The sequence below is a fragment of the Zea mays genome, chromosome 4 (genome assembly GCF_902167145.1).
Source record: "Zea mays cultivar B73 chromosome 4, Zm-B73-REFERENCE-NAM-5.0, whole genome shotgun sequence".
NCBI classification, from domain to species: domain Eukaryota; kingdom Viridiplantae; phylum Streptophyta; class Magnoliopsida; order Poales; family Poaceae; genus Zea; species Zea mays.
Window position 1 is genome coordinate 195,073,216 of NC_050099.1, and position 12,518 is coordinate 195,085,733.

Below are 12,518 nucleotides of genomic sequence, written 5' to 3' on the forward strand. Positions count from 1 at the left end.
GAAGGCACTTGTGAAGAATAAAGCTCAACCAGAAGGATCAATAGCTGAAGGATATTGCATGGAGGAGTGCTTGACCTTTTGTTCCAGATTTATAGAAGGAACTACACGTTTTACAAGGCCATCTAGAAATCCTGGACCATCTGATGAAATAGCAAACATGTATTTGTTTGATACTGCTGGTGAACCTATTGGAAAGAGTACTGTCGTCAACCTTGATAAGCAGCTTCTTGTTCAGGCTCATCGATATGTGTTGCGGCATTGTGATGAACTTGAAGATTTCCGCAGGTGCGTTCAGTATTTCTAAAACACACAACATCACATTTATTATAACCAGTAACCTGTATTTATTTTTTACTGCTATTTGCTGACATGACACTGATACTATTGTTGTAGAGAATTCTTGGATGAGGAGAAAAGAAAATTACATCCCTCAATTAATCTAACACCTTCCTCCATTCAGAATTTGATGGATCAACACTTTCCTGACTGGTTGGAGCAAAAGGTCTGTACATCTAAAATTATTGCAAATTTGGCATAGAACTAATAAAAGAAATGTACGTGAGCGTTTTTCCTTATATACAGGTTATATTAGGCGATGGAACAGGGATCACGACAAAGGTCCGAGCTTTGGCTGCAAAACCAAACAGATATGGAGTGACATACAATGGTTACATTATTAATGGTTTGAGGTTCCACACTTTGAGTCGTGAGGCTGCACGGTTGACACAAAACAGTGGTGTGGTCAACATTGCTGATGACGGGGTTAATTATTTTGGCAGATTATTAGATATAGTTGAATTGTCATATGCAAACTACAAGGTAGTGCTTTTCAAGTGTGAATGGTATGATGTTCATCATAAAGCTGGGTTGCGACAAGATGAGTTCGGATACAGTCATGTGAATTTTTCTCGGAAAATACACACTGGTGATAAACTAGATGATGATCCTTTTGTATTTTCATCACAAATTCAGCAAGTCTTTTATGTCCAAAACCCAAAAGCTGAACCATGGAACACTGTGGTGAGAGTTAGCCCAAGAGATAATTTTGACATGGGTGTATAACTCGATGAAGAAAGTTAGACAAGGCTTAGGTTTTCTGGTCATCTAATGCTATAAAAGAATATTGTGGGTTTTTTACTTGCACTGTGAATCAGAATGAACTAATATGTGTTACTTTAGATAGGAGGTGCCAACTTGTTGGGTTAATGTTGTTTAGTGTACAAATTTTTCTATTTGATTAAATACTACAATCCATGAGACTTGTAACATGGCTTATTTAATTATTCTTAGCTTTGATGTTTTCTGGTTATGAGTGTGCCCAAATCAGGCGCTTTTTCTATTTATTATTATCGAGTGAGTGACCATACTTTTTCCCATTTCAAGTGGGCATGACCATATTTTTTTCTAATTTATTATTATTATTATTATTATTATTATGCCTTTATTAGACCTATACAACATACACTAGCTAAACACAATTAATGTTAACATTATATTGTTTTAGCCTCCTATAATATATGTCATGTTAGCTCTAGTGGAAGATATACCACACAACAACTATGGTGACTAATATACCTCGGTCGTAGGTTACATGTTTTAAATTTTACACCAAAAACATCTCTACATGGTTAAGGATAAATTGCTAATACACATTAAAACGTGTCTTCAAGTAGTAACGGTTAAAAGCGTATCTAATTTCATATCAACTAGAGATATTTCGTTATCACATAAAAACATCTCTATGTGGCTAATAACGGTTATTCGATGCGCTTTATGACGTATCTTCATGTTAGTCACGTATTGAAAGCATGTCTAACTATGTCATTTTTATACGTTTTTAATTGCATATCAAAAAGCGTCTTAAGGTTCCTATAGACGATTTTAATACGTGTTTTGCAACGTGTCTATAGGTTACTGACGATTGAAAGCGTGTCTAATTTCGTGTCATTCTAATACGATTTTAATAGCGTGTTAGAAATTGTGTTTAGGTATCTCTTCACGTTGAAAGCGTGTCAAATACCGTAACATTTTGATGCGTTCTTAAAATTGTTTCAAATAACGTCTTTATGTACCGCCGTAGAGACGCTTTTGTGTGCGCTACAACTAAAACGTACATACAAGGGGGGTTTTCTAGTAGTGCACTACTAGAAAACCCCCCTTGTAGCTATGCTTTTTTGGACAATAGGCACGCTTTAATTCGTCTCTATATGAATGTACGCACGCTTTCCAAAAACGTGTTAGAAGCGTCTTCGTATGGACCGTATCAGACTTTGTAGAAACGATTATCGTAAGCGTATATATTAGATGAATAGACGTTTCATAGACACGTTAGATGCATGTTTAGACACATTGATACGCTTTTATAGATGCGCATATAACATGTGTCTATTATTGTTGTTACGTCATATGGTAACGTTTTATTATGTGTGAAAAAATATAGATACGATATTATAGATACATTCATAATTCATGTGTATTACTATAGTCACGTTTTATAGTGACGCTTTATTGCGCATTAAGGAGTATAGAGACGATATAGTAGGTGACACGAATGATGACATGGCAGGTGATGTGGATAGGTGACATGGCAGGTGATGTGGAAAAATGACGTGGCAGGTGATGTGGAAAGGTGACGTGTCAGCTGAACTGGCGAGTGACACATTTTATAGTAATGCCAAAACGCGTGTTAACAAAAGTAGAAACAATAATATAGCCACGTTTGTATTGTGTGCCTACGCATATCAATACGTTATATAGTAACGTCAAAGTGTGTATTAAGACCTGTAGAAACGATTCTGTACATACATCTATATTTGTTTATAATAATATAGACACGTTATACTGTAACACTTTATTACGTGCCAAAAAAAGATGTTTTCATTTATACATTTATATATATAAATGTGCATCGAGATGAATGTTAAAAAAATCAAATTATAAACCCTCAATAATATTGCTTTTGGCCTTGGCAAAATATCAAGAAGCTAACTAACTCGATAGCAAACATGTTCAGTAACTGCCAATTGTGTTCACAAAGAAGCAAAGCCAAAGTGGCAATATCATACAAATATCACTTAAAAATTTTAGTAACTACTAGAATCTAACTGATTCACTTTGCAATTATACTAGGCTTCCCATCTAGCTTTGTCCACGCCATCTAGCTTTGTCCACGTGCTGCAGGTACCAACTTGTTGCGGGTACAAGATGAGCTTCTAGCTTGTTTCACCTATGAAACATGTGTTAGATCAATAACTCAATTTGAAGTTGTTATGGGGACACATGTACTATTTCAAATAAAAAAGAAACTTACATGTGTAATTGGCCAAGGAATAACATAGCCAATAGCATCAATTAGTGTACGAATCTGATTAGATGGTCTAGGTACCTCCTCATATATAATATTGCCAAGTTCAATATTTTCAAGGCCTTCAACAAGAACCCCACAATATTCTGGTCCAAGCTTTGCTCCTAATATTTCTCTTTGGCTATCTGTAGTCACTAACTTCCCTTTGGCCACAACTCTGCCTTTGTTTATCAGTGAAATAAGGTAGACTTGCTTTTGTCTCTACAAATTACAAAACATGAACATATGATCTTTTGGTAAAAACAACGTCATAATTGGAAAGAAACAAGGCAAATAAAACCACATACTGATTCTGATATGCCCATGCTGGCAGCTTGAACCCTTCGAGTTCTCTATAATAAACATCAAATCATAGCATCACTTAATCAAATTATGCTTTATATTTTAATTGAAACAATAATACAATTAGCTTAGACATACCATGTTGTGCAATATAGGATCACTTGGCAAATCTTTGACTACATTGCCATCAAGTTGTGCCTCCTACAGGTATAGTTTCACTCAATTATTATAGAAAAAGAAAATTATAAATATTAGATTTTAACAGGGAATGTAGACGAATAGGAACCAATTACTGAACCCTAGAGTTGCAAAAGAAAGCTAATCCTTCCAAAAGCTAGCAGACCAGTTCTGAACATCTTATAACAGTAGAGTTGCTTTAGGATTCTAGATGATTCAGCACACGTTAGTATATATGAGAATTCAGCATCTAACTTGAAAATAGTTCTAACTTTACAGGCAATACATGGAGCCCTTAATTAATGTATCACATATTCTACCTGCGGATTGCCTTTTGTAGGCTAGCCTTTGTGTAAGGGGAAAGGAAATGCTCTACAAGTACTGTGAAAAATGAGGTGTTGCCCACAAACGAATCAGCAAACTCATCGTTGCCACTGGTGCTGCAGAGGTTCCAAAGCTGAACATGCTTCTCAGAAATGCCAAAGAAAGCGGGGTGGATGATCTTCAGTTGATGGAGGGTTCTGAAGCTATGGAGATGGTGTTGCATTTAGCCATTCTGTAATCATGTCAATATGTTATCAGTGCATTTAGCTGCATTAGCTCGGGTAGTTAAATTATAAATCTGTTTGTGTACCGCGTAGAATCGCTGGTGTACTGGAGACTGCCCAGTATGGGCTCTGTTGTGATCCAAGACCGTAAGAGTGGTCATAAGGTTTTGACTGATGTTTATTACATTCCTGAGTTGAAGTGTAATATAGTAAGTTTGGGTCAACTGGAAGAAAAAGGTTTTCTTTTTGAGGGCAAAAATGGGAAGCTGTGCATTTATGATCTGGAACACAACCTGTTGATTTCTGCTCCTAGAACTGGAAATAGGCTGTATACTGTCAGATTTGGTTTATCTTCACCTATATGTCTGTTAGCAAATTCAGATCAAAAGGCATGGCAGTGGCATGCTAGGTATGGACATTTGAATTTCAGAGCTTTACAGGAATTGGGTGAGAAAAATCTGGTAGTGGGGATGCCAAATGTGAAGAAAGTAGAGCAAGTATGCGATGGGTGTGTCTTAGGAAAACAACACAGAAAGCCTTTCCCACAGGTATCTGGTTTTAGAGCAGAAGAAAACCTTGATTTGTTTCATGCAGATTTATGTGGTCAAATAACTCCTAAGAGTGTGGGGGGTGCCTCATATTTTCTGCTAGTGGTAGATGATCATAGTAGATATATGTGGGTGGAGATGCTCAAAACAAAAGATCAAGCATTTGAATTGTTCAAAGGCATAAAAATGAGGGCTGAAGTTGAATCTGGTAGAAGGCTGAAAGCCATGAGGACAGACAGGGGTGGGGAATTCATTTCAAATTTATTCTCAAATTTCTGCAGCCAAGAAGGAATTAAACACTACACTACTACTCCATACTCTCCACAGCAAAATGGGGTAGTGGAAAGAAGAAACCAAATAGTGGTGGAAATGGCAAGGTGTTTGCTGAAGACAATGAAAGTTCCTTCAGTGTTTTGGGGAGAAGCTGTTAGAACAGCTGTCTATCTTCTGAATAGATCAACCACTAAAGCTCTTATCTCAAAGACCCCATATGAAGCATGGCATGGTAAGAAACCAAGTGTTGGTCATCTAAAAGTCTTTGGATGTGTAGCACATGTAAAGCTAGCTGGTCCTGGTTTGAATAAGTTAGCTGACAGATCAAGAAGGATGATGTTCATTGGCTATGAATCAGGTTCAAAAGGCTATAGATTTTTTGATCCTGCCACAAATAAACTGGTTGTTAGCAGAGATGTTGTTTTCGAAGAAAACACACCATGGGACTGGGAGAGTTTAGTGCTTAACACAGGTGATAAGGTGACTGAAACATTTGTTGTAGACCATCAGTTCTGTGACCAAACTCCGACAATATCAACTGAAAGCAATATTGAAGCATCCTCTGAACCAACTGCTGAAGGGGATCTCTCAGCAAGCCAGGGGAGTGCAGTGGGACATGATGCAGTTCCCAGCTCACCACACACTCCATTGACAAGTACAGCTCAGACTACATGTATGGTGTCTCCTCCTGTACAGAGTCCTCAATTTTCAGAAGGAGTACCATTGAGGTACAGAACACTAGCGAATTTGTTTGACTCAACTGAAGAAATCCAAGATTTCGAGTACAGTGGGCTGTGCATGTTGGCTGCCGATGAACCAAAAAATTTTGAGCAAGCTATTGAACAAGACTGCTGGAGGAATGCCATGGAAGAAGAGATAAAGTCAATTCATCAGAATGAGACCTGGGAAGTTACAGAACTGCCAAAAGATCACAAGGCTATCGGTCTGAAGTGGGTGTTCAAGGTAAAAAGGGATGCAACCGGAAAGGTGGTAAAATACAAAGCCAGGCTAGTGGCAAAAGGGTATGCACAAATCCATGGAGTTGATTATGATGAGGTTTTTGCTCCTGTTGCAAGGCTGGAGACAGTGAGGTTACTCCTGGCTTTGGCAGCTCAAGGTGAGTGGGAGGTACACCACATGGATGTTAAGTGTGCATTTTTAAATGGAGATCTTACTATCACCTAGTACTGGGATAATTGACTCTCATTCACTCATGCTCTCCCTTTTGGTATGATGACCAATTGACCATCATATAAATGAACACAATTTAGAATTTTAGGGCAAAAGTCTTAGATCAATCTGAATTTGCTTTCACTGTAATTTTATTTTGATTGTTGGTGTGATTCAGGCTGATGCTAAAAACTTGATTCAGGCTGCGGGGGAGGCTTAATCATTTGCAAAATAACAACTTTGAAGCAGGTAACAAAATACAAAAAAATACAAGATACATGTGCATTGGTAATTGAGTAGGCCTTTCTAACATACCTTTAAAGGTGTTTGCTCATGTGGTGCAGATGTATGGACTTGAGTTCGTCCAAGACTTCTATGGCCAGATTGTTGTTGCTGCTGCTCGACATGAACCATGTTCTACAAGCCATTAGCAAGAGCTTGAATATTATTATATAGTAGCTAATGATATTTAATAATTGAAATAAAGGAAGTATACATGCACTTCATTTGTTCGAGAGGTCACGTCAGCATTTGAATCTTCTTGGATGCTACTCGTATCTTTGGCAGCATAATTTTCAGATTTGTCATCTTCATTGCATTGGTCATAACTATCACCACCCTGAAATATTTGAACCAACATACTGTTAAAAATATGCTCTTATTCTAGAGAGGGAGGGGGCCATTGTTGAATGCAAGCTTACTTCATTTTGTAAAGCTTCTCTCATTTCTGGGGTTAAATCTTCTGGATACTTTTTTGACATAAAAGTAAGCCAATGCTTCATGAGACCACTCACGGATTCCATTTTATTGTCAATTTCATTTACTTTCTCTTGGTACATTCTTTCTTCCTCCGTTTGATTAACAAACGGTAAACCTTGAAAAGCTTGTACTTGACTCCAGTACTTATCATCATAGTACCCACGTGCTTTGAAATCCTTGGCAACAATATCATTGAACACTTCATTGTAATCTTTAGATGAAAGACGATTACCATCATTGTTCCCTCTCCTTTTTTTAAATTCCTCATAAGATGCAGCCTATTGAAACAAAGTATATATGAAGGTTAAGGAACTATAAGCTGATTTTTAGATCAAGCATAAATCATTTATACCAGAAAATGTACGTACCATCAGTGTCTCTGCCTTTTCTGTTGTGTATCTACCATTCTTCTTTTTATGAGCTGCCTCCCATAGTTCTATCCTATGAACCTTTCGTTTAGTTCTGGTTTCCTGCATAATTTAGTTATTTGGCTATCATTTCAATCCTCAGATAGATGATAGTGAAATTTAACAAATATGGATGAATATTTATCACCATCTCTTTTTTTAATCTAGCAAGGCTTTTCCTCCCACATGTGTGTGCAGTCTTCTGTTCTTTTGCACAACGAGAGTTTGTGGAACATAATTTCTACAAAGACAGGCAATGATTAAGCAATAATGTAACATTCCTTGATTAAAAATTGATATAAACGTGTTGAGTAAATAGATGGCACCTTATGTTGCTCTTGGCACCAAATTCCAACTAGAGATCTCCATTGATGTTCATTAGTCGTAAGTGGCTTCTCTCTTAGGATTTCTTCTAGAGTTCTCTCGTCACGATTGAAGTATTGTTTCTTCAACTTAGATTTGTACGCTCGCCACCTATTATTAACTGTCCTTAGGATCCAGTCCCTTGTAAGATGTATGGTTTGCCTTGGGAAGGCAAACTTTAGCTACATACAGGAAGGTAAATGTTAGTACATATATAAAAAATGAAGGTACATGCTTGCACCGATAACAAAAAATTACCTCAACATCCCTTATTATTTGTTCCTTGTGTGAATTAAACCTGCTATTGTCAAATCTTGGGATGTCTAAAGGGGCTAAGGTTGGGCTTTCTGCTACATGGCCAAGGTGCTGCCCAAGAATGGAGGCTGACCTTTCATTTGGGACACCATTTTCATCTGTCTCTACAATTACCTTTCCTCCTTGTAATGCTAGTAAATTTGAAAGTGTGAATTCCCCTATAATCTGTCTAACCTCTCCATTTGGCCCTGCATATATGAAAATGTAAGATTTCACATTGTACCAAGATATACAAGAACAAACCTGAAACTTACATATGATCTTAATTGGACTTCGAGGTTGGTGTGGCAGGCGGACTAATAAATCATCAACATCAGGAGGGGACTGTAAACTTTCATTGTTCTCATTATCTGCCACATTTTCGTGCTCCTCCTGAGCAGCTTCTGCACCATCTCCATCAATGTTCAAATTCTTTAATCTTCGAAGTCCTCTTGTCATGATTGATTCTGCTTATTACATATAGGAGATCAAGAAAATAAAAGATGAGCATGTTAGTTGCCTTGTGAAATTGCATTCTCAGTTAAGAGCTAAGATTAGAAATTAGGAATTTCATTATCCAAAATTTAGGCAAGAAACAAACATTTCATTCTATAATTTTCATAAACAAAATAGGCAAACACATATCAGATTATGTACAGGTTCAATACAACCTTTAGAACAGGCAGAAATTGCAGGTGGCAGTAGCAAATCATATGGACAGCATGTTAGTCTGAATAAGATTCACTAGTTAGTATTAATCTCGTTGGATAGCTAGCTTTTTATTCTTGCTGTTTTCTTTAGTGGATAGCTAGTTAGAAAAGAGAGAAGAAAGAACAGAAACAACCACAAGCAAATGTGGCTGTTGCAGGCGAAGACCAATAAGAACGATCCATTCTTGGATCCCCTGCAAGCACGTGCCCATCAGAATTGAAATCATTATACATCCATGGCGTTGTAGATACATCTAACAGCTAAAGCTATACCACCATACACATGTAAAGAATCAATTTTCTTTTCAGGCCTGGGAACTGTGGAAGGATAGAAGATGGAATGAGTTCATTGATCAATCCTTTGGTGATGACTACGAACTGGAAGAGCTGATGAAATACCTTGCTGTGGCCTTGCTGTGTGTTCAAGAAAAAACAGTAGATCGTCCCACAATGCCTGATGTCGTTGCAGTTCTTATCAGCGATAGCGTCACTTTGCCAGAACCAAAGCAGCCAACTTACTCCTATGCGAAAGTAGATGTGTCAGTAATATAGGATGTTGCAAGACCTTATGTAATGTCGCGAAAAATAGCTCTCGTTTCAATAAAATATAAAAATAATCATATACGTTAATAAATATGTGTGCTCATAAATCATAATGATCAGATGAGCAAACACAACTATCTTTTATTTTAACTAAGCAAATACATCCATCCTGCAAGTCAGTAATAACTAATACAATAGTCACCACAAGCACATGCTAGCCAAAAACTAGATGGTGTTTGGAAGATGCGGACATAGTAGAAGAGCCTATCCAAGCAGCAGTGTAGTGTAGAGGGAAGATCAGCACTATGATGAGATTCGAACTATGAACAAGAACAATCATCACAGCCTGTGTTGCCCTGATACGGCGATACGGATACGCGATACGCCGATACCCCGATACGCCATTTCTCAAAAAACACCGATACGGCGATACGTAAATATTATAAATAAAATTAAATGCTGAAATAGTGGACCACACAATTTCACAAATAGTACATAGATAAAGTTTAGGCCATCAAGCCATCAAACCTAGAAACTTCAGTGTTCAGTGTTCAGTCTTCAAGTTCTAACACTAACAGACCACAATATCACATAATAAATAAAGAAAACTGCTTCCATCGGCTGTGATACTTGCAGCAACGGTATCACTGCTGCTGCAGCCTACAGCCTTCACCCAGAGCAGCAAAAAAGTAGCAGGCAGCGGCTGTTGCTGTGCAGCAAAACTAGATTTCATCCAGAGCCGCTGCCCCGAATCTAACAAGACCAGAATCTAACAAAACTAGATAAAGTTTAGGCCATCAAGCCATCAAACCTAGCAAAACTAGATTTCATCCAGAGCAGCGGCCAATAACAGCGCGCGCGTGTGGCTCGGCACGTACGACAGCGCCGAGGACGCTGCCGTGGCCTACGACCGCGCCGCGTACCGCATGCGCGGTTCCCACACGCTCCTCACCTTCCCGCTCTGCATCGGCTCCGAGATCGCCGTGGCGGCCGCCGCCGTCGGGATTGACGCCGATGGCACCCTCCCCGACGGCACCCTCCCTGATGTGGGGTTAAAATCGAACCGCCAGGACCGCCAACCCATCGGCACCCTGCCCGACGGCACCATTGGAAACACGGAAACACAGAACTAATTGGGGAAGAGGGAGGAGGCATCACCTTGCTGGTTGGTGGCGCCGCCGGCGAATCGAGGGGATCGGACCTATGTGACGACTCGGAAACCGCTCTCTCCTCCCCAGATGGACCGCCGGTTGGTTATAAAATGGAGCGTATCTTTGCGCAATGGAGCGTATTCTTGTCTGCTGGGGCGAACCGCGGAACAGGTACCGCGGAACAGGATTAGGTGTTGTCACGATTTAGGCCCACTAGCAGCTGAGGCTTGCTGAGGCCCGACTGTCCAAGGCTCTGAGCGGCTAACCGACTGACCAGTGACCGCTGAGGTGCTGCTGACTGCCTTCTCTGTCCCTCTGGTAAATTTATGTTTCGATTGGAGTTTTTGATAGATTGCTAGTAGAAATTTGGACAGATAAATTAAACTGGTTTGGATAAATGCTTACGGGTTTTATTCAACTTTAATAGGTCATAATATAAAGATTGATGGATCGAAGTTGGATGAAAGAATCAAGATTGGACACTGCATACAAAATTGGTGTTGAGGAGTTTTTAGCATTTGCTTACCGGGACCTTCCACAAGGTAGCGAGATACTTTGTCCATGCATAAACTGCAAAAATAGATACAACCACAGCTGTGATGAGGTCAGGACACATCTAAGATGTGATGGTATTATTAAAGGTTATACTATCTGGGTTCATCATGGTGAAAAATATGACAGGCCATCTATAGAACTTGCTGATGTACCAAATATCAATGCAAATTTGACTACTTCAGGTCCAATACGAGACCACCAGGATGGAAGATTGGATGACATGCAAGAACTCTTGCAGGCTGCATTTGGAAGGGCTACATGTATAATTGGTGCTGAAGCAGATGACATTCAGTCTGGATCTGTAGATGTGGAACATAATGCCACTGAGGATAATGTGAATCTAGTGGAAGGAGATACTTTGGGGAGGCAACAGAATATATATGCAAGCTTATTGAAGGATGCAGATGCAAGAATATTTTCTTCTGGGTGTAAATATTCTAGACTGTCATTTTTAGTCCACTTATATCACTTGAAGTGCTTACATGGTTGGTCACAAGAATCATTTACAGGACTAATGGATCTGCTATCTGGTATTCCTGGAGCTAATCTACCCAAGACATACTATGAAGCGAAGAAAATCATCCGTGACTTAGGTCTTGATTATGAGAGAATCCATTCTTGCCCCAAAGATTGCATTCTTTTTCGAGGTGATTTTGCTAAACAAGATTTTTGTCACGTGTGTGAGAGCTCTCGTTGGAAAGTTGATAAGAAGGATTCAAATGCCTCTGTAGTGAAATCTAAGGGGAAAAGGAAACCAGCCAAAGTGTTGCGTTACTTTCCATTGATTCCTAGGATCCAAAGGTTATTTTCATCTACCAAAACTTCAGATGACATGTGTTGGCACGATGAGGGGCGAACAAAGGATGGAAAACTACGCCACCCAGCAGATGGTGATGCTTGGAAAGACTTTGATCGTAGATATCCTGACTTTAAAGAAGATGCTCGTAATGTACGCCTTGGTCTAGCTAGTGATGGATTTAACCCTTTTGGAAACAAGAATTTAAAGCACAGTACATGGCCAGTAATGCTTGTTCCCTACAACCTTCCACCTTGGATCTGCATGAAGCAAACATCTTTAATTTTGTCAATGATCATACCTGGACCAAATTCTCCAGGTAATGATGTAGATGTATATTTGCAGCCCCTTATCGATGAACTATTACTTTTGTGGGCGGGAATAGATAGAACACCAGATGCCTCCTCAGAAAAGAATTTTACTCTTCGAGCTGCATTATTGTGGACTATAAATGATTTTCCTGCACTAGCTTACCTATATGGATGGACCACGAGCGGTAGATATGCATGTCCTTCTTGTGGTCCAGCTACAAAATCATTTCACCTGAAGAAAGGTAAAAAGATGTGCTATATGGGACA

The 12,518-nt window shown here is 39.1% G+C and overlaps 1 protein-coding gene across 1 annotated transcript; it reads right to left on the reverse strand.

Moving 5' to 3' along the window:
- Positions 1-2,934: 2,934 nt before the first annotated feature.
- LOC109945605 (uncharacterized) lies at positions 2,935-8,069 on the reverse strand. Its single transcript, XM_035967486.1, has 10 exons — positions 7,855-8,069; positions 7,677-7,769; positions 7,490-7,591; positions 7,064-7,399; positions 6,859-6,981; positions 6,678-6,779; positions 3,785-3,847; positions 3,652-3,696; positions 3,311-3,565; positions 2,935-3,226 (listed from the first exon to the last, which is right to left on the reverse strand). The coding sequence occupies exons 2-10, from the start codon at positions 7,677-7,679 to the stop codon at positions 3,158-3,160; spliced, it is 1,098 nt and encodes a 365-aa protein (XP_035823379.1). The 5' UTR covers positions 7,680-7,769; positions 7,855-8,069; the 3' UTR covers positions 2,935-3,157.
- Between the last annotated feature and the right edge of the window lie 4,449 nt (positions 8,070-12,518).

Excerpts from the sequence above, each read along its gene's own strand:
- LOC109945605 (XM_035967486.1), bottom strand. Across the intron at positions 6,982-7,063 it reads GAGAAGCTTTACAAAATGAA|GGTGGTGATAGTTATGACCA; the intron begins GTAAGCTTGCAT and ends CAAATATTTCAG. Across the intron at positions 3,227-3,310 it reads TTCCTTGGCCAATTACACAT|GTGAAACAAGCTAGAAGCTC; the intron begins GTAAGTTTCTTT and ends CATGTTTCATAG.